We start from the raw sequence: 21,599 nt of genomic DNA, 5'->3' as shown, positions 1-21,599 counted from the left end.
CAAATTCATAATGTGGTCTCAATATTTCTGTAAGTACAGAATTAATCATGTGTGTCAATATAAGATACAGTATGTTTCCATCTTTACTGATTTTGCTGCTATCAATTCACCTAATGTTGACCCCCTCCGTATGGGTCTTTTTACCCTTCGCTGCCACTGGATCTGTCCTCCAGAAGTTCTAATGCTGTTGGTCGAACATGACCCAGTGTAATAAGATATCTGACAGCTGTGTAGTAGCACAGCTCAGCTATGCTATACTGAAGATCACCCTGATATCAACTGCATTTGCACCTAATCACCCTGCTTAATCTGTGAAAAACAGATGCACCTATGACCATGTCTAATAAAACATTCCCCAGACACTTGCACGGCATCTTCATTGCCCGAAAATAGAATTCTGGAGTAAAAGCTTTGACGAATTGGGGGCTCTATGTTTGGCCTGTACTATATGTTAACAATATTCACACAGATACTGTTTGAGATATATATATATATATATATATATATATATATATATATATATTGCGCAGACTGATATATACTAGTGGGAGTTCAATTACCACCAATTGAGAGCCTGTAGTAGTAATATGATGCTTTTTAAGCAGAGCAGTATGTTCCGCTCGCATTTTCTTAAATCCTATGTTTTTCCATAAACCATTACAAACAATCTAGTTGGATGGATGTATCGGAAATAAGGCTATGTTCCCACAATTAATTTTTGGTAAGTTTTTTATGCTGCATATTTTTAAAAAAATGCAACTAACTTATTTCGTAGGTACAGAATTGGTGCAGAAAATCTGCAACATCAAGAGCTCATCCTGGGAACATAGCCTACCTGAATACAACAATTCCTAGAACAATGTCTTTGAAGGGTTTGTTCAGGATTAGAATAACATGGCTACCACCTTCCGCCAACAAAGATGCCACCCAAATGTGCAGTCTGTGTCTGGTATTATAATGCAATTTTATTAAAGAAGCATTCCCATGAAATGTTTATGGGCTAAACTTGTGTAAGTGAATATGTAGTGTAAGTGTATTTATAGACTCACCGACCACAGTCTTCTTCAGTTTCTAGCGACGCTCCGGTTCTCTTCTGGGTTACATGATGGACCATACAGTCCTCTATGTATAAGCCAGAAGTCACTCGTACAATGTAAGCTTATGGACCCTCCTTCTGACACTCTGCAGACTTACATGGTAAAAGCCACTTCCATCTCAAACATAAACCCAACAGTGATCCGGTGAGTCGGAATGGCCATCGCATGACTCAGAAGAAGAAGAGCGGAGCAGCGCTGGACACCAGAGAAGATGAGGGTTAGTGAGTATATTTATTGGTTTAGCCAATAGCAGTTTTCATGGAAATGCTTCTTTAAAGTGAATGGTGCTGAGCTGCAATACCAGACACAGACTGCAGACAGGGGTAGTATTTTTTGGAAGAAGTCAACCATGTTTTTAAAATCCTAAACTCCTTTAAGAAAAAGAGTCACGGAAAAGACATAATTTATGTCACATCTGTTTTACTTTCTGACATTTCTAGATACATTAAGAGTATGCTACACCCTAATATGCCTAGGAAAAGCCATTCAGCGTGACTGCATGGTACATATGAATTTGGCGGTTTCTGTATCATGTGCATGGATTTATACAATCCCCTTTCAGATAAATAAGCCAGTGGCAGAAATATAGGCAACAAATCTGCCATGTGTGAATCGGATTGCTTAAAAACTATGACGCTATTGCCCGCTAACTTTTCTGTGCATCTGTATTTTTCCTTGTTGTATTGATCTTGATGCCTCGGCCATAGTAGACTAGGTGACACCGTACAGATAAAAGTGATTTCTAATAGCTACTGCTGTATATTCAGAAATTATTAAACATGAGTTAGCCACAAGAAAACTAAAATGGATTTCAGTCATAGAGTTCCGAGATGGCCATGAGGACGTGGGGGCCCTGTCCTACTTGTGATAATATGATATCATCCTAACAAGTTGTGTTATGGAGGTCAGATGGAAATAGGAAGATAAAATATAAAAAGAAAGAACTTGACTTTGGAAAGTTGAAAGCTAGCTGAGTGATTGCAGAACTGAATCCAGCTCTGACAGCACAAAAATCTTTAATCGGTTCCCTGCTCCTCTCGTACACTGAAATCCCTGATACCATCACCTTGTTAGGAAGACAAATTGGGAATTTATCCAGAATTGGATCTGCCACGCTCCCATGTGACTGATGTAGCCGGCGTTGGACTGACCTTTAACATCTGTTGTGCTTCACAATACCTGATCGTATCATGAAGAAGCCGCAAGCGATAAGAAAAGAGGAGAGCTCGTTACGTTCTGCCTGGGGTGTGTGATTATTCTCTCCACTCTGCACTGCACTTTCTACATTTCCTGCTCCGCAGCAAGAGTGGATTAGCGGTTTAAGCTCTGCACAGCTCAATGTCCTGAATTTATCTACAGTAGTGCTTGAAGGAAAGACCTTGAGTGCAAGCTCTTTGGGCTCGGTGTTTCCTACCATAATGTTGACTTTTCTGAACAAGGTCTTTATTGTGGATTTTGAAGTCAGCCTTTATAAAAAGTTTTGACATATTTTGGGTATGTGATGTGGCAGACTTATGTATGTGACTGGGGGAGTAGGTTGCGTTAGTGAAGGGGAACCAGTGACCTTATCGTTTCTTACAGGGGTTGTCTCAATATCTTAAATAGGTAAAACTGTAAAATCAAGCAACTTTGCAATTCATTTTTTATTTAAAAAAAAATCTTCTCCATTACAAAAAACTGAAAGATTTGTAATGTTATAGTTCATTCTTAGTTGTCTAAGCTACCGCCTTTTCTGCCGTCTATCAGAGATGGTGAGCATATACAAACGCATCACCCTTGTCATTTTACAGTTTTTTTTGCTGTCCTGAGGTAGCGCTCTCTTGTTTTCTCTCTCCCTCTCTTCAGCTTCCTGCTATCAGAGATGGCCGGTTTCCTAGGAAAGGAGTACGCAATTCCAAGCTGTTCGATATACAGCTTGTAAGTGCAGCTCTGAAGTTCACTTGATCCAAGTAGCTTGAGTGCCCCTTCTTTACTCGGTTCAGACCAGCGCTGCAGCCAAGCTGGTACTTTGAATTGTCACAGCGCTCCCGCGATAAGGCCACATGTACACATTCAGTATTTGGTGAGTTTTTTACCCTAGTATTTGTAAGCCAAAACCAGGAGTGAGTGAAACATGCAGAAGTGGTGCAAATGTCTCTATTATGCTTTTCCTTTGACTGTTCCACTTCTGGTTTTGGCTTACAAACGCTGAGGTAAAAAACTCACCAAATACTCAATGTGGCCTAAATCAGAGACTAGGAGGCAGGGAAGAATGAAGATTGCACAACCCTTTTAAGATTTCTAAATTTATCTTGATACAGCTTCCATATACTTTATGAGGACCAATTTATATTTTATGAATATTTGTTAGATGCTAATTTCATAGTTTAATGTCTTTTAAAATACTGTTGTATCCGATGCAGGGAATCATTTTGTAGATGGCTGATCTTCATATTTTTGTTTGTCTTCTCAATGCTTTACTGGCCAAGAGCATGTGCATTCCAATCACTGTGGTACTATGCTGTCAGACATTATGGTGACAGTGACGTAGTGCCACTGTGCATGTCAGGAACTTCTTGTTTCGCATCCCGGGAGTGACTTTTTCAGAGGAGTCAGCTAAGTTTCATCCTGTTTAAGCAGCAAGAGCATAGTAGGGGCCTTGTGTTAAGAAACATTGTAGTAGATCACTATGGCAATAAAGTTTTGGTTCTTCCAGGTCTTTGTTGAGTTATAATATGGTCCGCTACTTGAGAATCAAACACTAAAACTTGAGTTTCTCATGGCACATTCTAATTAGAGAGTTGAACCTCTGAAATAAAATGCTTAATTGACCTGAATTTATGTCAGGGATTTTGCAAATCTGGATGTGTCATCCATACTCAATTGAAATCATTGCAATGTTTAATGATATTTATCAAAATAGGGCAAGAAGGCTATTTATTACCAAGTCTGGATTGAAGATATCTCAAAAGGTATCGGTTTGAACAGAGCTCTTAATGAAGGAGGTCTGTCTGCACCAATTGATTGTTCAAACCAAGCACAGGTGCATGGTGCACCCAAGGTGTGGCCGAACAGTTCGGTGCACCTTCCGGCCTACTTATTGTCCATCTATCTAAATCCTTCTCTGACTCCTGTAAAGCCAAAGCTGTCAATAATGGTAGAAGAGGATGTAAATCAATGGAAAACAAGTAGGTGGGAAGGTCCACGGAACTATTTGGTCACACCAAGGGTGTAACGAGTGTTTGTGATTGGTTTGAACAATCAGTTTGTACTTGGCAGACTCCCTTTAAACATAAAAATATACCCCAAAATACTAAAGATTACCTGAAAAAATGCATCCAAAGATAAACACTAATGATAAATATCACCTTTCATTTACATGAATATTTTCAGGTATATTGTGTAATCCTAATTTACTGAAGTATTTGCACGTATAAAAGGAGAAATGTCAAATCAATAAGAAGACACTAATAAAGTCACAGCCTCTATGAAATCGATCCACTTTTAACCACAAGTGCAACTTCACCATCTTATCAGCCTGGCTACTAATTAGCAATAGGAAGCTTGTGTTAATTACACATCATCAGTTTACGGTAGTGTTACCCTCATATCCAAGATGACAGATGTTGATGAGTGAAGTCATGAGATAAGAAACTTGTACAGAGACAATGATTTGTTAATGTATCTCCTCATTAATTTGATTTCCTTCAAATACCTTTTCTTAAAGCTTCCAGTCGCTTCATCTGGAATTCTGTGTCCAGTTCTGGGCACCACATTTTAATAAAGACATTGAAAAACTGGAGCAAGTTCAGAGAAGAGCTACCAGGATGGTGAGCGGACAGCAAACTATATCCTACAACGAACGGTTAAAAGATCTGGGAATGTTTAGCTTGCAAAAAAGAAGGCTAAAAGGAGACTTAATAGCTGCCCACAAATATGTGAAGGGCTGTCACAGTGTAGAGGGATCATCATTATTCTCATTTACACATGGAAACACAAGAAGCAATGGAATGAAACTGAAAGGGAGAAGATACAGATTAGATGTTAGAAAAAAAATGTTGAGAGTGAGGATGATCAATGAGTGGAACAGGCTGTCATGAGAGGTTGAGATTTCCATCAATGGAAGTCTTCAAACAGAGGCTGGACAGACATCTATCTGAGATGGTTTAGTGAATCCTGCATTGAGCAGGAGGTTAGACACGATGACCCTGGGGCTCCCTTCCAACTCATTTTATGATTCTATGATTCTAAAGCCAAGGTGAAAAATTCATAGTGGAGAAAATTGATGTCCTTTGATTAGTCGCAGCATCAACATTGTGTAGGGATGTCCTCTGCTCTGCCAGGACTATAAAGCTCAATATTGAAAAACCAGAGAACCACACACTAATATACTATTACCCAGAGTGTGAAAGATATGGTGTACAATATATACACATACATACATCTACTATATAATTGTCTAAGGGTACTTCCGTCTGTCTGTCCTTCTGTCTGTCTGTCTGTCGCGGTTATTCGTTCGCTGATTGGTCTCACCAGCTGCCTGTCATGGCTGCCGCGACCAATCAGCGACGCGCACAGTCCGGAAAAAAATGGCCGCTCCTTACTCCCTGCACTCACTGCGCCCGCATACACCCCTCCGGTCACCGCTCACACAGGGTTAATGCCGGCGGTAACGGACCGCATTATGCTGTGGGTAACGCACTCCGTTACCGCCGCTATTAACCCTGTGTGTCCCCAACTTTGTACTATTGACGCTGCCTATGCGGCATCAATAGTACAAAATGTAATGTGAAAAATAATAAATTAGAAAAAAAACCTGCTATACTCACCCTCTGTAGTCCGCTGAGCCGCTCGCGCCGCCCGCCATCTCCCATTGCAGGTTGCGGTGGCAAAGATGGTATGGCAGAAGGACCTGCCATGACGTCATGGTCATGTGACCGTGACGTCATCACAAGTCCTGCGCGGAAAGGACCTGACGTGACGTCACGGTCATGTGACCGCTACACGGTCATGTGACCGCGACGTCATCACAGGTCCTGCGCTCAGACCAACCCTGGGACCGGAAGCTGCCGTGGACTACAAGGGGCCCTCGGAAAGGCGAGTATATGTTTATTTTTTAACCTGTGACAAACGTGGCTGGGCAATATACTACGTGACTGGCCAATATACTACAAGGCTCTGTGCTGTATACTACTTCGCTGTGCAATATACTACGTGGCTCTGTGCTGTATACTACGTCACTGGGCAATATACTACGTAACTGGGCAATATACTACGTCGCTGGGCAATATACTACGTGGCTGGGCAATATACTACATGACTTGGCAATATACTACGTGGCTGGACAATATACTACGTAACTGGGCAATATACTACATCGCTGGGCAATATACTACGTCGCTGGGCAATATACTACATGACTTGGCAATATACTACGTGACTGGGCAATATACTACGTGGCTGGCCAATCTACTACGTGGACATGCATATTCTAGAATACCCGATGCGTTAGAATCGGCCACCATCTAGTATATAATAAATATAATAAAATATACCGGTATATATTTAAAGAGAAGTATGTAAAGTGTGTGGTAAAGGTGAGTGGAACCCAAGAGCAAGGACTAAAAGAGGGAAAAATACCAGACTAGGATATGCATATATTCATCTTTATTTTCATAGCAGATGGTCAAATTACATAACATAATAAAAAGTAAATGAAAAAAAGAAAGGATGTGCACTACAGGACATATAATAATATAGGTAAAAAGTAAAAAATGGTAACCCACAATATAATGTTAAAGGAGACCTGATACTAGAAAACGTAAAAAAATGTGGTAAAAAGAGGTGAACAAAGGACAGTGAATAACATCCAATATGATGTTAAAAATAATAAATAACAAAATATTTTGTTTAAAATTAACACAGGTGCATATAAAATTGACGTATAATTAGATAATAATAAAGTGCACCAAATAGTTAAAGTGCATAAGTGCCACAGCAATCAAAACGGTGTACACATTACTCAGGCATAAGTACCAGGGCCGATGAAAATGTCAGGGCCACTGCCTTGCCCAAAGCAAAACTAGTGAAAGAGATATAGTATATACAGGATACCTTTAGGGTTAGAAGTCCGTTGTGCATACATCTAATTAGACACAGTAGATATTTGCTATCTAAAGACTCCATTATTTGCATGTGGGATAGACTGTAGAAAGAAACGCAAAAGGCTGCCACGGTACTGTGTGGCTCCTAGTTATTCACTAGCTGGGTCCTTGCCATGTATATCGGCGAAGATCTGTCAGTGAGCAATTAATAAGGAAGTATAGGAAACAGATTGAAAGTCGTTGAGGGAATTTACCTTGTAGGAAACACAATTTCCATCCAAAAAACCCTCTAATTCTGTTGCACTACTAATGCTGATTCTTCAGTTTTACCTCATAGAGGGAAAGTAAAAGGATATTTTTTTCAGACACGTAGTTTATTATATATTAGAAATGTATTTATATTCTTACTAGCGTAAAATCAGAATTGTAGGTAAAGGTCAGGTCAGGTATATTGCTTTGGCTAAGGGCATTATTTTCCAGATTATTTTCATCCAATATCATGGTTCCCAGCATTTTCAGTATATTATAACTGAAAAGACAAGTTACAAGTATCTTACCATTTTGGAGGTGAATTCAGGAGGATTGTCATTGACATCAGCAACAGTTATGATAGCGGTGGCCGTGTTTGATAATCCATGGTTCAAGTTTCCTTCCATATCGGTGGCTTGAATTACAACAGTATACTGCTGGACTTTCTGAAGGAAGAGATGGGGGAATACAGGTTATAGGCAATACAGATACAGTCATAAAGACAAATTACTTCCTTATAACAATAAAACATGATTCAGACAGTCATAATTTCACCATTAGTCCTCGCTTATGCAAGGGATTTATGACCAGTTTCATAGGGATCTTTGATCCAGGTAGGGTTAGTAGGCTTGCAGTCAGACCAGTTATAAGGGAAGGTGCAGATGACCGTTTTAATAGGTCGAGTGCTATTTGTGGTTTTGACCAATAGCACTCATGCCCGTGTAATTGTACGGGATTGTGCACAAGTCCAATTTTTTCCTTAGACCCCTGACAAAGCATTAGTGAAACGCGCGTCGGGTTTGTTTGGTGGGTGAGCCGCGCGTCAGGTTTGTTTGGTGGGTGAGCCCATTTCAACTTGGCTGCCATTATGTAAATTATTATATCCTCGCATTAATTGATTTTTACTTCAATACAATTTCCCCCTGGCATGCCACTCTTATTTCCGTCGTGTATATGTCATTACGAATTGATTACGGTACATTTTATCCTTTCTACCTAGGGAGTATTTTCCCTTTGGTTTACCCACCAACACATGTCAATTGTCTTCTCTGTATTAGAACAACTACCATTATGAACTTTTTTGTCTTTTTAATTGTTTTTTTTTTTAAATTTTGCAATAAAAGTTCATTAAAAGTTATTTACTACTTTGATAATTTTTTTCGTCTCCTGAACTTTATCATTATTGGCTTCTTCTTCCCAGAGGGAAAAAAAAAAATCACAGCATTCAACTTGCTTCCAAGAATCGGATGGCACTCGCCGATTTATGTCTATGTTTCCGTGAAAAAAAAAAGGATGACATCCAAGTGTGGTCCATTCTTCACGGACCTACATAATTTAGAAGTTGGAGAAATTTTTTTTCTGTCAACCTCCGAGAAAATAGGATCCCCCTCTAATCAAATTCCGATCAGAGTCCGATTAGCATAATGGGACAATTTTTCTGAGATGGAGAACAAACTGTCATCTGCACCTGCACTAAGGGTACATAAAGGCTGATGCATCACGGCTTCCTGAATGAGGCAAGAGAGGATAGGTGACCTCGATGCATGAAGACAAACCCTTCACAGAGTACAAGCCCTTTCAGGAATTATGCGATTTTCCCACTTTAATTGGCTGTATTCCAAAATTTTCATATAAAAGGATGCATTTTGCTCCATAAATACAACTGATCTATGCGCATTTTTATGAAGGGAGACTAAAAGTTTTTCAAAAAAGGGTTGTCTGGTAAATGGGACCCATCAGAAGAAAGTGCTCTGACCAATATCCCACCATGACGGGCAGAAGTCAGCTCCTGGTGGATTATTAATGTCATAAGTTAACGAAACACTGAATTAATACGTTAGAACAAAAACTAGTTTTATTGACCACCTAAATAAATAACTTTATAAAACTGCAGGAAATACATGTGCAAAATGATGAGTGTGCTATTGTAGTTGGCCATAATACCCTAACAAGCACGTGCCACATTACATATAGATAGATCTGTTCTACAGCACATATTTTGCAGGTGCTCAACATCTGTTAAGAGAAGTAATGCGTGCTTCAGCTGTAAAGTGAAGGATGGGACCCAGGAAGAGTAGTTTTTAATCACCACTACATCCATATCATTGGTATAATTGTCCAGCGGAGACGTATATCATCCTCTGTAGAATTCCTTCAATAATGTAATTAAGGATTAGATTGGAAAGTCAGTGTGGATGGATATTTATGCTGGAGCAGTCTAAGGAAACAGACAGAAGACGCTAAATAATTAGTCTGCACTTGGATTACCAAGAGAAGGAATCTCTGGGGCCGGGAATTAGCCTCTAATAGTGCTTATTGTAGGATTGCATGCACTGCAAATGAATCATGAATTGCTGTGTACTGAAGGGAGAGATTTGGGGCGTGCTGATGACATTAGGAAGTTAAGATGTTTAAAATGCCAAACCGGGGACCACTTGGGGGAGGTCTTAGCCCCTTGACTGCCTGTGAGAACATTTCTAATTGCATTTCATTATCAGTGTACAGCATACATGTATTAGAAAACCTTTAGGAAAGAAGGTTTCAGAGCCAAAGAGCTTGCAATCATTGACCCTATTCTTTAGTTCTAGTTACAGGAGATCGATTGTGTGAGATAGCCAACATTTAGAATAATCTTCAGTCATCTCTGTATATGGGTTATCAAATATAACTGAGGTGTCTGAATTTTCATCATTTCTTATATTTTTTGCGTTCTAATTCCCTCTTCGAAGAGGGAGCGGACCTTAACTCTAATGGCATTTATTGCAAGTAGCAATCCTATAAGACAATCAGACTTCATGAGTTACACTGAGGAGGGCAACATACCAAATACGCATCTGTAAATTGAGATTCTGGTTTGGCTTCTATCCTAACTCATGTGGCAAGGCTTGTTAAAGGGTCGATATTGACGTTTAGGATTGCTACTTCCAATAGGTGGCACTTGAGTTCAAGCTCTCTCTCTCTGTGAAGAAGAAATTTGCATGGCCTATCAGTCTCTTTACACTGGCATTCCCTACCTCTCTGAAGAGGCTATTTGCATGGCCTATTAGTTTCCTTACGTTGGCATTATCTATATTTCAGAAAAGGCAATTTGCATGGCCTTTAAGTCTCTTTACACTGGCATTTTCTCCCTCTCTGAAGAGGCAATTTGCATGGCCTCTAAGTCTGTTTACATTGGCAATCTCTGCCTCTGTGAAGAGGCAATTTGCATGGCCCATTAGTCTACTTACACTGACATTATCTCCCTCTCAGAAGAGGCGATTTGCATTGCATATAAGTCAACTTACTCTGACATTCTCTATCTCTATGAAGAGGCAATTTGCATGGCCTAGAATTCTCTTTACACTGGCATTCTTGCTCTCCATGAAGAGACAATTTTCACTGCCTATTAGTATTCTTACACTGACATTATCTCCCCCTCAGAAGAGGCCATTTGCATGGCCTATAAGTCTCCTTACACTGGCATTCTCTCCCACTTTGAAGAGGCAATTTGCATGCCCTATAAGTTTCCTTAACCTGGCATTCTCTCCCTCCATGAAGAGGCAATTTGCATGGTCTATAAGTCTTATACTGGCACGTCAGACATGTCACTCTCTACAAGGAGAAACATTACCCTTATATTTTTTGGTAATTCTTTTAGGATGAAACAAAGCTCATACATTTTCCATGAAATTACACTATCATATTAAGCTATAATTGTCTTCATGGTCCTGGATAGGAGAGCATTGCTACTACCTGAGTACAGTGGACATAATGACAACTCATAGGGCTTGTTCAGGACTATTGGAGTGGCATAGTTGCTCTACTAAAACTTGCCAGGTAGCCTTAGACAAAGGTAACTGAGGTTCAGTCTACAATGTTCAGTCCCAAGGGAATATTTGATTACAATGGAGCAGAGATGATCAGTGTCTGTCATGAATCAATGACGACAAGACAATCATATCCTTGTTCGTCTCAATGTCCTCTGTGTAAGGTATGCTAGACATCTTAATTTGAGGGGATCCACTATCAAAAATCTCTAGATAGCCTAAATGAAATAGGTCAACACCCAGATGCCAAAGTAAAAATGGCAGGTGCATCAAGTGATCAGACCGCAGAATGGAGTACAAAACCAGCACAAGAATTCAGCTTCAGCAGAGGTGGTACTGAGTAGGCATGCACATATTGGGTAGTAAATAAAAACAGATGATTGTGTGAATAAGGTTCAGAAAATTCCCTGCACACCCAAAGACTATATTCCTATAGAGTAGCGAGATATGGAGAATTGCTCCTTATCAGCTGCACTTCATTTTTCGTGAAGGAAGTTTCAATGTGACTAGTCATTAGAGCACAAAACACTATCAACCTGTGTTGTGACACCTCCTAAAATGCCAACCTTCTACATCACAACAGATTTAAGAAAGAGGCAGGAAAAAATCCATAGCCGGGCAGAATCCAGTTAAATCAATGTTCCTAATCCGAGCTGACTTTCCTTCGTTGTCTGCATGGATGAACTGTGAGTGAACTGCGTGCGGTTTCTGTGCATAGAAGAGAGACTTCAGACTAAGTGTCTGAGGATGGAGGCGGCAAACAACTCATTGGCACTAGATTGTTCTCTCACATCACTGTGGGCATATCGTAGCATTATAGTTATGAAAATGAAAAAATACATGGTAGAAAGCTGCATGTATTACCCTTAGGAACACTATATAAAAGAAAAAGCCTTTAACTGCAAATGCAATATATTACAGAGGAACTGTTCTGGGAGGGATCAACCCTGGCACAACTGGTCTTTATGGTGAGTCAAGCAACTGGATATTTAGCACCTTGTATACAAAAGACCACAATCTGCTCTTTCCATATTCAGTAAATCCAAAAACCAACATCTCCCAAAGCAGAAGATGGGGACGCTTATATATGACCGCAGCACTTTTCCTGCTTACACTGCAGGTAAAGAAGTCAATTCCCACATGGGTACCTCTGCAGGTATAGTTAGAGCTTGTCCACACTTTTGATTTTCTCGTACAAGTGCTATCTGTGGTTTTCATGGATAGCACTCGTAGCTACCTATCATATTCTATAGGCCTATGGACATGTCTGATTTTTTTTTTCCTCGGACAGAGTGGTCCACATAAGATATCGGACACATGTTCGATTTTGATCTGAGGGTCAGATCAAAATCGGCAATGCAAGTCTATGGGTTTGCGAAAAAACTGGATGACATCTGAGTGCTGTCATGGACTGTTATAACTGAGATGGTGGAGACTCTGTTTTTTTATCTATACAGACAAGAAGAATTGATGACACTGGGACCGCACTTTGATTGGAGTCTGATCAAAGTAATCTGTCATTTTTTTCTTGTATATGAGAGAATTGGATGTGTGGATGAGCCCTTACACAAACTCAAGGGTTAAAGGTGCGTTTCAATTCAGCAGACTTGTTGCAGAAGATTCTGTGACTAAACCATACATCTGAATGGGACTTGCAGTCATCTATGCACCTTCTATAGAAACATACAGAAGAATGGAACTAATTTACAGTGGCAAAATGGCAGATTTGGTCTTGGCGGGCAGTAAAAATACTCAATCCTTGTTCCAGGTTTTGTGATAAAGTGCATGTTTATTTTGTTTTACATTGAGTGGAGAATAATAATGACAAATTCAAAAGGAAAAATCTATGTGGCCACCAACAATTGTGGTTATCCTGTCCCGCAGATGGATTCATACCCAGTACTTACGCCTGGGCTGTGATCTGGACCGTATACGGTGAAATAATGGGATAGCATTACTCAGATCTAATCTGGCAGACAATGGCAGCATTGTGCCGACTCATTGCTAAATGACATTTAACGAAGAAGGCGTTCATTATATCAAGCAAACGCTAATACGTTTTCACACTTCAAGCTTCTTAAGGCTCCAAGTCCCTTTGACCGTGAAACACATCAGAGCGTTCACCTGATCTATTGTCTACACCAATCTCCGCATTCTTCACATCTCTTTTTATGCATTTTCCAGCGACTTCTTATATTTTACCCGAGCACAGTCTACAATGTGTAGGAAGGTGCACTGGATGGAAAATAATACACTTTGCCATTGCTGTAGCACAGTGAAAGTCCTCACTACTTGCCACCTAGGCCCAGGGCATGACAGCTTTCAGAAAGGATATATCTGTCCAGCGGCGGTGAAGTTAACAGAAGAGGGTAAATATAGTTTGATGCACAAGTAACATTTCCAATTTCCACTTATTTACTTGACGTGCCGTCTGAGTCCACGAAAGGTTACACCAGCTGATAATTGTATGCGGATCCAATCAGACTAAATACCCGCTCTGCAGCGACGAAAACAAAGACGTGTCTTCGTGGTGTTCACAGCATGAACACTGCCACCCAAATCAGAATTTGATGAATAAATTAATTAAAGCAGATAATGGTCGATAATGATTTTCATTAGCAGGAGAAGCGAGTCCTAGTCCTGTGTACCTTTGTGATGATTAGGATGTGACACACAGCCTGCCACTGCTGAATACGAGTGTCGTCTATGTGAGTATGCAGGGCATAGAGATGCAAAAAAAAAAAAAAAAATCAGCAAGGTAAAAACTTCACAGGAACATCAGTATCTTGGCGCCATTGTAAAAAATAGGAGGAAGAGTCCAGACACGAAGCAGACTGACTGGTATAACATGGTGCCAGCTGATCGGCCATTGTCCTGTAGACAGACTGATGAGGCTGAAGAGGCGTGTGTAATCCTCTAATAAGTGTCTGGACATGTTCCTCTCACCCTGTATGATAATTCATTAAACCATATCACAGGCTGCGCTGAACCTGCCACCTTCCCGTGCAAATGTCCATCCCTCCTGGGCTTCTCGACAACTTTAATGTCAGCAAAAAGACAAATCTGCAAGCCTTGTGTCTCTTTTGGGGATTCTGTTACAGGAGATACGGATTTTTATAGAAAAATGTATCAAAGTGAAAAAAAGATCAAAACGCTGTTAGAGAGAAGAATCGTTTCATGGAGCAGAGCAGCACCATTCCCTCAGGGCGAGGCAGAGCATTGGTGGGGACAATTGTCTCACCACTACTTCCTAATGGTCTGTGATGTCGCTCTGGTGATTTTCGGGTCTTTCCCCACATGCACTTGGCATTGTGCTTATGTTGAGGAGCAAAATTGATTAGCTCTACAATTCTAAAGGTGCCCACACACCTTAGATAACAGTCGGGAGAGACAATGATCACTCCCCACACATGCACACTCATCTACCTTCAGGAGAAAAGGATCGGGAAGTCAGAGAGTCAATAGGCCCTAGTATACGTTAGATGGTCAGCCAACTTTTGTCTGATGTGTATGGGCACCTTAATCTGTGTGCAGCCACCTGATTCTGTAGATTGTTTCATAGACGTAAACCCTACGAAACACTACCTTCGACATCCATAGTCTTTCAATGGGATAAGATGGGATAAGCATAACGTCTTATCCCAGGATGCTCGGGTGTTATCTGAGTATCTCAGGCATGCTCGTGTATTATATTCAAGTCCCTGTGGCTGCATGATTTGCGTCTGTTAGACAGCCTCAACACAAGTGGGTATTCCCTAACAAACAGGAAATCCCCATGTGTTCAGGCTGCCTAACAGCCACAAATCATGCAGCCGCGGGGACTCGAACATAATAAATGAGCACGCCCGAGATACCCGGATAACACCCGAGTATGCTCAGATAAGATGTTATCCGAGCGCGTTCGCTCATCCCTAGCACAGACCAACTGCAGCGGTCTCAAGCAGCGGTCACTCTGATCGGCAAGTTATACATGACTGATCAACGAGTGTTGAAGACATGCTAAAGTGCTCATAAAGACAAAAGAAAAAGATAATCTGGAATTCTGATCTCCTCATTCCTGTTAACAGTGTTTGCAAATCAGACCACGCTACTTGTTCTCACTATCAGACAGCGAACCAGCGTGTTTAACCCCACCACATCAGCCCCAGCACCCCTGTGATTTGTCCAGTACCCCTGTGAACCTTAATCTTGCCTTTGTTTTCATTTTACTCTGTGTGTGTGTATATAAACCCATAAGGCCATGTTCACACGTTGCGTTTTTTGCTGCGGATCCGCAGCGTTTTGGACGCTGCGGATCCGCAGCAGTTTTCCATGAGTTTACAGTTCAATGTAAACCTATGGAAAACCAAAAACGCAGTGCACATGCTGCGGAAAAAAACGCGCGGAAACGCTGCGGTTTTCATTCCGCAGCATGTCAATTCTTTGTGCAGAATCCGCAGCGGTTTGACACCTGCTCCATGTTAAAATTCCGCAGGTGTCTAAAACCGCAGTGGAAAACGCACAAAAAAACGCGATAAATCCGCAGTACTTTTTGCACTGCGGATTTCATCAAATACGCTGCGGAAAAATCCGCAGCAAAAAACGCAACGTGTGAACATGGCCTTAGTAAGAAACTGATAAGCATTAGGAGTAGATAATTAGGGTCGAGGGTTAATTTGCATTAGTTAGATTGTGGTCAATTAGAGCTGGGAGTTAATTGCTTAGTTAGGGTACACATTATAGTCTGCAGCCTAGGGACACTTTTGTGTTACCTATACCTATAAAAAATACAAACAGTTACCCAATACAAAAGATCAGAAAGTCTTAATGGTGGCGCTCTGACTATAAGGCCACACACATGGTAACACAAGCCCCACCCAATAGCAAAATAAAGACACAGGAATACCAGAAAAAACGTGGAATAAAATGGCCGTGGCATTTATTTTTGAGTTACTTTAAATAATTATCATTCCATCAATAAAAATAATCCTATAAAGTTTAATAAACTGAATTAAATCAAAACCAACAAGACCAAATCCACCGGGAAGAACCGGGCGATTTACCCACAAAATAAACGACACAACAGATAAAGTAGGAACATAAAAAGAGAGAGGGATCTTCAATCTTCTTATGATGACTGGTGTAAATCCGCTCCAACAGCTGATCTTTATAGCCCTTTTCTTTCCTGCACTTTTCACTGGCAACCAATCAAATTAGAGGAAAAATTGCGGGAAGCCAGCCAGCTAAAAATAGATAGAACCTGCTCGTGCGTTAGCACAGCTTACCACAAAAATATTAAACCTTTCAGAGCTCTCATTAAAAATATACATTTTATGGGGGGCTGTGTTATCATGCAACCCCCCTCCTATTTCTCAAGGGGAGGGCATTCAATGCTAAAGATCAGAAAGCCACAGTATTCACCAAGGTGTGAGGAAAACGTCTTTTATTACGTCAGGGGCATAAGAACTTGATAAAAGAGCCTACGGCCAGAAGTCTTGACACCTTGATGCTATATTGTGCAAAATGGCCCTAGGCTCTTTCACCAAGTTCTTATGCAAATGGTGTAAGAACATAAGTTTTCTACAAGTCTTGGTGAGTGCCGTGGTTTTGTGATCTTTGGTATTGTGTGTGAACTTATAGACTTGTATAGCGCCATTGAGCACCACTTTTAAGACGATGGTGGGTGAAGAAACACGTAAGTGATGTGGGACTTGTAATTGTACGAGACTGAGAACTGCGAGAATGCTTTCTTCTATTGTGATTACGTATCATTACATAGGTAAATGTTAGGTACGTGTAAGGTAGTGAAGTGACGCATGCACAGGGATCTATTCTAGGGCATGTGTGAAGGGAGGCTGCCATCTTGTGCCTGGATAAAGGGCACAGGACCTCAATCGAGTGAGTGGAAAGGGACGTGAGCTGTCTCTTAAGAACTGAGGACAATGGGAACAGGTCAGTGACAGGATTTACTATCTGTGGTCTACAGTGTGAGACTTGCGGCCTAGCAGAAGTGCGTAGTGTCTTGTTAGAGTGGTAACCACTATTAGAAGGTAAAGAAGCCAGGAGAGGGCCCGTACGGTTTCTGATCAAACTCTGATGGTTAGCGGGTCAATGTATCCTTCATCATAGATTGGTTTATTTCCCTTATGCCAGATTGTGAATTCTGACAGACGGGGGTTATCTCTGGTAGGGAAAGTTAGGGATATATAGTTGACAAGTAAACTATTGATGCCGCTCTTTTAAGTGCTGTAGTGCCGGGTTTATTGTTTTATAGGGCAGAGGTTAGGGTAGCAGGATCAAAGTTAGGGATAGATGGTAGCCACTAGGCAAAAATCAGAGACCTTTCCTTAACGGGGTGTTCTTTGTCTTCAAAAACATGAAGAATTGATATAGAAAACAAAATTGGAAAACTGTATAATTTTCTATAGCATAAAAAATAGCCAGAACAGAATACATACAGAGTATCCCTTAGAGATATCCAGGATAATATAATCATCACCTTATGAACAAGTGATACTTATCAGTAGTCTGGTTCCTTTGTGTCTAACAACCTAACACTTCACCTTGTCATGAGTCCAGCCAGCACAATGGCAACCAGAGGTACTTCACAACTCAAGCTTTCATCTGGAGGAACACACAAAGTATATCAATTTTCCATCTTCTGGAGTGCCTCGTTTATCTCCTTCCAATTAGTCCACAAATAACCCAATTAGTAAAGAACTTGATATGAATGAGGCTGAAGGCGAGGACATCCAGGTCTATATTCCCTAGAAGAGCGGCGCTGAAGACTTACACCACTAATATAAGAGTCTCCTGACATTTGCAATTAGGTAGAAATGCTGCATTTACATAGCGCTCTATAATTAGACATTTTTACAATTATACAACAAGGTTGTTTTTTCTTTTTTTATATAATTGATGCTTTTTTTCTCCCTAAATCAATTTTTTACTTGAAAGACGGTGAGAGGAATGAGAGAATTATATACTATGACGACGTGCAAACCTGCGTATAGACTGGGGTCTGACAAAATAATTTAGATTTCTCTTTTGTTCATTCACTTTGCACTTTGTTAGTCGATAAAATTAAACTATTATCTCTTCTATTTTTTATAGCATTCTTACTTTGCAGCATTTTTTTCCACACCTGCCTAAAACTTTTGCACAGTACACACACACCATAAAATGAAGGAAGACAAGTTTCTGGCACCACAAACTTTAATACATGATATATCATTTAATCAGTAAATGTAAATTCACACAGAAACTTTTTGGTAAAATTAAGGCTTGCGTCACACATGTAGGTTTTGAGCTAAACTCCAACATGAATACAAAAGATAGATGTATCAGTTAAGTTTTTGAAGGGAATCTGTCAGCAGGTTTTTGCGACATCATCTGAGAGCAGATAGGAAAAGAGACCCTGAATCCAAGGATATATCACTTAGTTTACTGGGTGCAGTAGTTGTAACAATCAGAGTTCTTAGATTTAGCATGAAGCAGAGTTCAGGAAGCTGCCCCCGCCTACATCACAGCTTTCTATGTACATTGTCTGTTGACAGTAAGCTGCTTATCAGAGGAGATTGTGGACCAGGGCTCCTGTGGCAGCTGGTCACTGCAATGATAATGTCCTAGTGATAAAACGTTCATTGTAAGTAAACAACAGCACACAGCTCGATAAGTGACATATTGATGAAATCTGTATTTTAACCCCTACCTTATGCTGTCCTCTGATTACGTAGAAAAAAACAGCTGACAGACTCTCTTTAAACTTACTTTCTTTACTTTTGAATCCACTTTAGGCTTTGGCTACAAAAACTACTATAAAAGCTCCATTTTCTTCCATTTGTCTCCTGCTTCTTGCTAATATACATTTAAGGTGTAGGGTGTAACAATGAATGGAGGTATGACTGCAGTGTAACTTTAAAGACGTGCATAAGTCTCTATAGGAACTGTATACATGAAATGACAAAATATTTATAGCCAAGATTATTGGCACATTTCTTAACATGAAGTGAAAAAATTGAAATTTAGCTGTGAAGATAAACAAAGCCTATAAAGGGAATCTAGCAGCAGATTTCTGCTATATTATCTGTGAGCAGTATAATATAGGGGCAGTGATCCGGATTACAGCAATGTGTCACTTACTGGGCTGCTTTCTTTAGTTTTGATAAAATCACAGTTTTCTCTGCTGCAGATCTAGCAGTTCTCTGAATGCTGAGCCCTGTATAACCCTGCCCACACCACTGATTGGCAGCCGTGTACACTGGGCAGAGGCAGAAAGCTGCCACATGCGATGTTATACAGAACAGGAGGACTACATGGCACAAGGATTGCCTGCAGATAAGACAGTGATGTTACTGAAACAACGACACACAGCCTAGAAGGTGACACATCACTGGAATCAGGGTCTCTGACCTTACAACATCATGCCTCTTAGATTAAATAGCAAAAACTTGACTGGTTCCCTCTAACTGTTGGTATCAGCACCCTGGTCAGTTCCGTCTTTCCCACTAGGCTACAATAAATACATTTAGAAAATGCAGTAGTATAAAGTAATTGGAATGTAGGATTTTTGTTGCATCCTTCCCGCTGGGATATTGTGATACGAGGCGTACAGTTTTTTCGTGACCTTCCCATGTTGCAGGATAACCTTGGGTAGCACGGACTGGCCACCAGGCAGGTGTTGTGAGTGGCAGGCTGTGTCTGTACAACAAAAAAAGGTGGCGCTCTGATCAATAAGGTGGATGCCTATTTCCCAAAGCTGAGAGCAGCTGGGGGTACAGACAATAATGGGCAGCCTATCTCGCACGCACCACGTTCCCAGCTGAACGAGCAAGACTCTTTGTTCAATGTGACAGCCTGCAATCCTCTCCGCTCTCACAGGCCCCTCGTCCTTTACAGTCTCCTGTGCATGATGCAATTTGGAGATTGGGATGTGCAGACCAGCGTCCCATTGGTCTTCCCTTCCGCTGTCATCTTGCTGAAGTCTCTGACAAGAGCGCTCTTCTTATTCTCCTGACAGCGCTACATACAGTGATCTGATCAGAAAGACATCCTGGAGGAAAGCAGAATCCTTCTCTAGACCTCTTCGGAACGGTCGTGTTGGGTGCACCAGGCAATAATCGGCAATATTCAGGCCCTAATAGGGACACATCGATCCGCAATGAAACAATTATCAGAGGCCGGTACACTTCTTTGCTCGATAGCACAGCAGAACAATTTATTGTGCATGTTGATTTGTTCTGCTAGGTAAGTGTTCAGCATCCGGTTATAGCCGTGCAGTCATTTACTTCCCATAGATTATATTGAGATCTTAAAATATGCATCAGTGCCCAAGATAACAATGGAGCATGATGATAGCCACAGACCAAGTGGAAGGCCTGACCGATAGGAACAGAGAAAAACACAATGTAATGAGCCCATGCAATAAAAATTATTAGTGCTCATACACATAACTATTATTGCCCCATAACATCTCTAAGTGGGAAATAGGGGCGTAGCTGTGGTCTCTATCTTGCCGGATAGGCAGGGAAAACAGGGCTCCGACCGGCCAACGTGTTCCAGTGTAGGTGTAAGTATGCTTTTTTTGTTTTTTTAAATAGGTTATCTGAGACTATGTTATTTTTTTTCTTAAGGGGCTAAGGACTGACAGGCAACTAATTGCTATCTACCGGCCTGTTCTGCCCAGTGCCGGCTCACAGCAGTCATGGATCTCTCCTGCCGGCAATTCTGCTGCTTCAATTGACGTCACTTCAATAGAGCAGCTCCTTCTCTTCTGATCTGCTCTGTCAATGGGGTGTGTCTGCCAACGTCATGCTGATTGACAGCTGGTTCCCTACAGTGGGGAGCCAGCTGTCAATCAGCATGACATCGGCAGTCACACCCCACAACCCATCAACACAGCAGAGCTGAAGAGAAAGAGCTGCTCTGTTTACGTGATGTCACCAGAAACCACAGAATCACCAGCAGGAGTGGTCCGGGAGAGATCCGTACCAGGCAGATGGTTAGCAACTACCTGCCTGTCAATTCTTAGCTCCACAAGAAAACAATGAAATAGTCCTGGATGATCCCTTTAAAGATGTTTTCTGTTTCTAGTTTTCTAACTTCTAATGTCTTGGATATGGTTAACGTGAGTCTGTCAACACAGAACATGCACTCGGTGTACCATTGGGGTGGTCAAACATCTAAGTCCACCTTCCACCCACTTGTTTTCCCTCTATCTCCACCCTTCGCTTGCTCAATAAAGCCAGATGTCAATGAAAGAGCAGGAGGAGGCGGTGGAGATAGAGGGACAACAAGTAGGTGGGAAGATGCACTTCTATCTTTGACCACGCCAAGGGTGTACGAGGGCCTATACTTGGTTTGAACAGTCATTCTCTGCTGACAGA

General features: G+C 41.0%; 1 protein-coding gene across 2 annotated transcripts in view; it reads right to left on the bottom strand.

Moving 5' to 3' along the window:
• Positions 1-21,599, bottom strand: part of CDH4 (cadherin 4) — a 1,009,876-nt gene that overhangs the window by 53,736 nt on the left and 934,541 nt on the right. For both annotated transcript variants that reach the window (XM_077252850.1, XM_077252851.1), the window contains one exon: positions 7,738-7,875. In XM_077252850.1, coding sequence (XP_077108965.1) covers positions 7,738-7,875 — 138 coding nt within the window. The remainder of the gene's footprint in view (positions 1-7,737; positions 7,876-21,599) is intronic.

This window comes from Ranitomeya variabilis, chromosome 4, assembly GCF_051348905.1.
Source record: "Ranitomeya variabilis isolate aRanVar5 chromosome 4, aRanVar5.hap1, whole genome shotgun sequence".
NCBI lineage: Eukaryota > Metazoa > Chordata > Amphibia > Anura > Dendrobatidae > Ranitomeya > Ranitomeya variabilis.
Note: the sequence above shows the minus strand (reverse complement) of the source record. Positions and strands in the feature narration are given on the sequence as shown.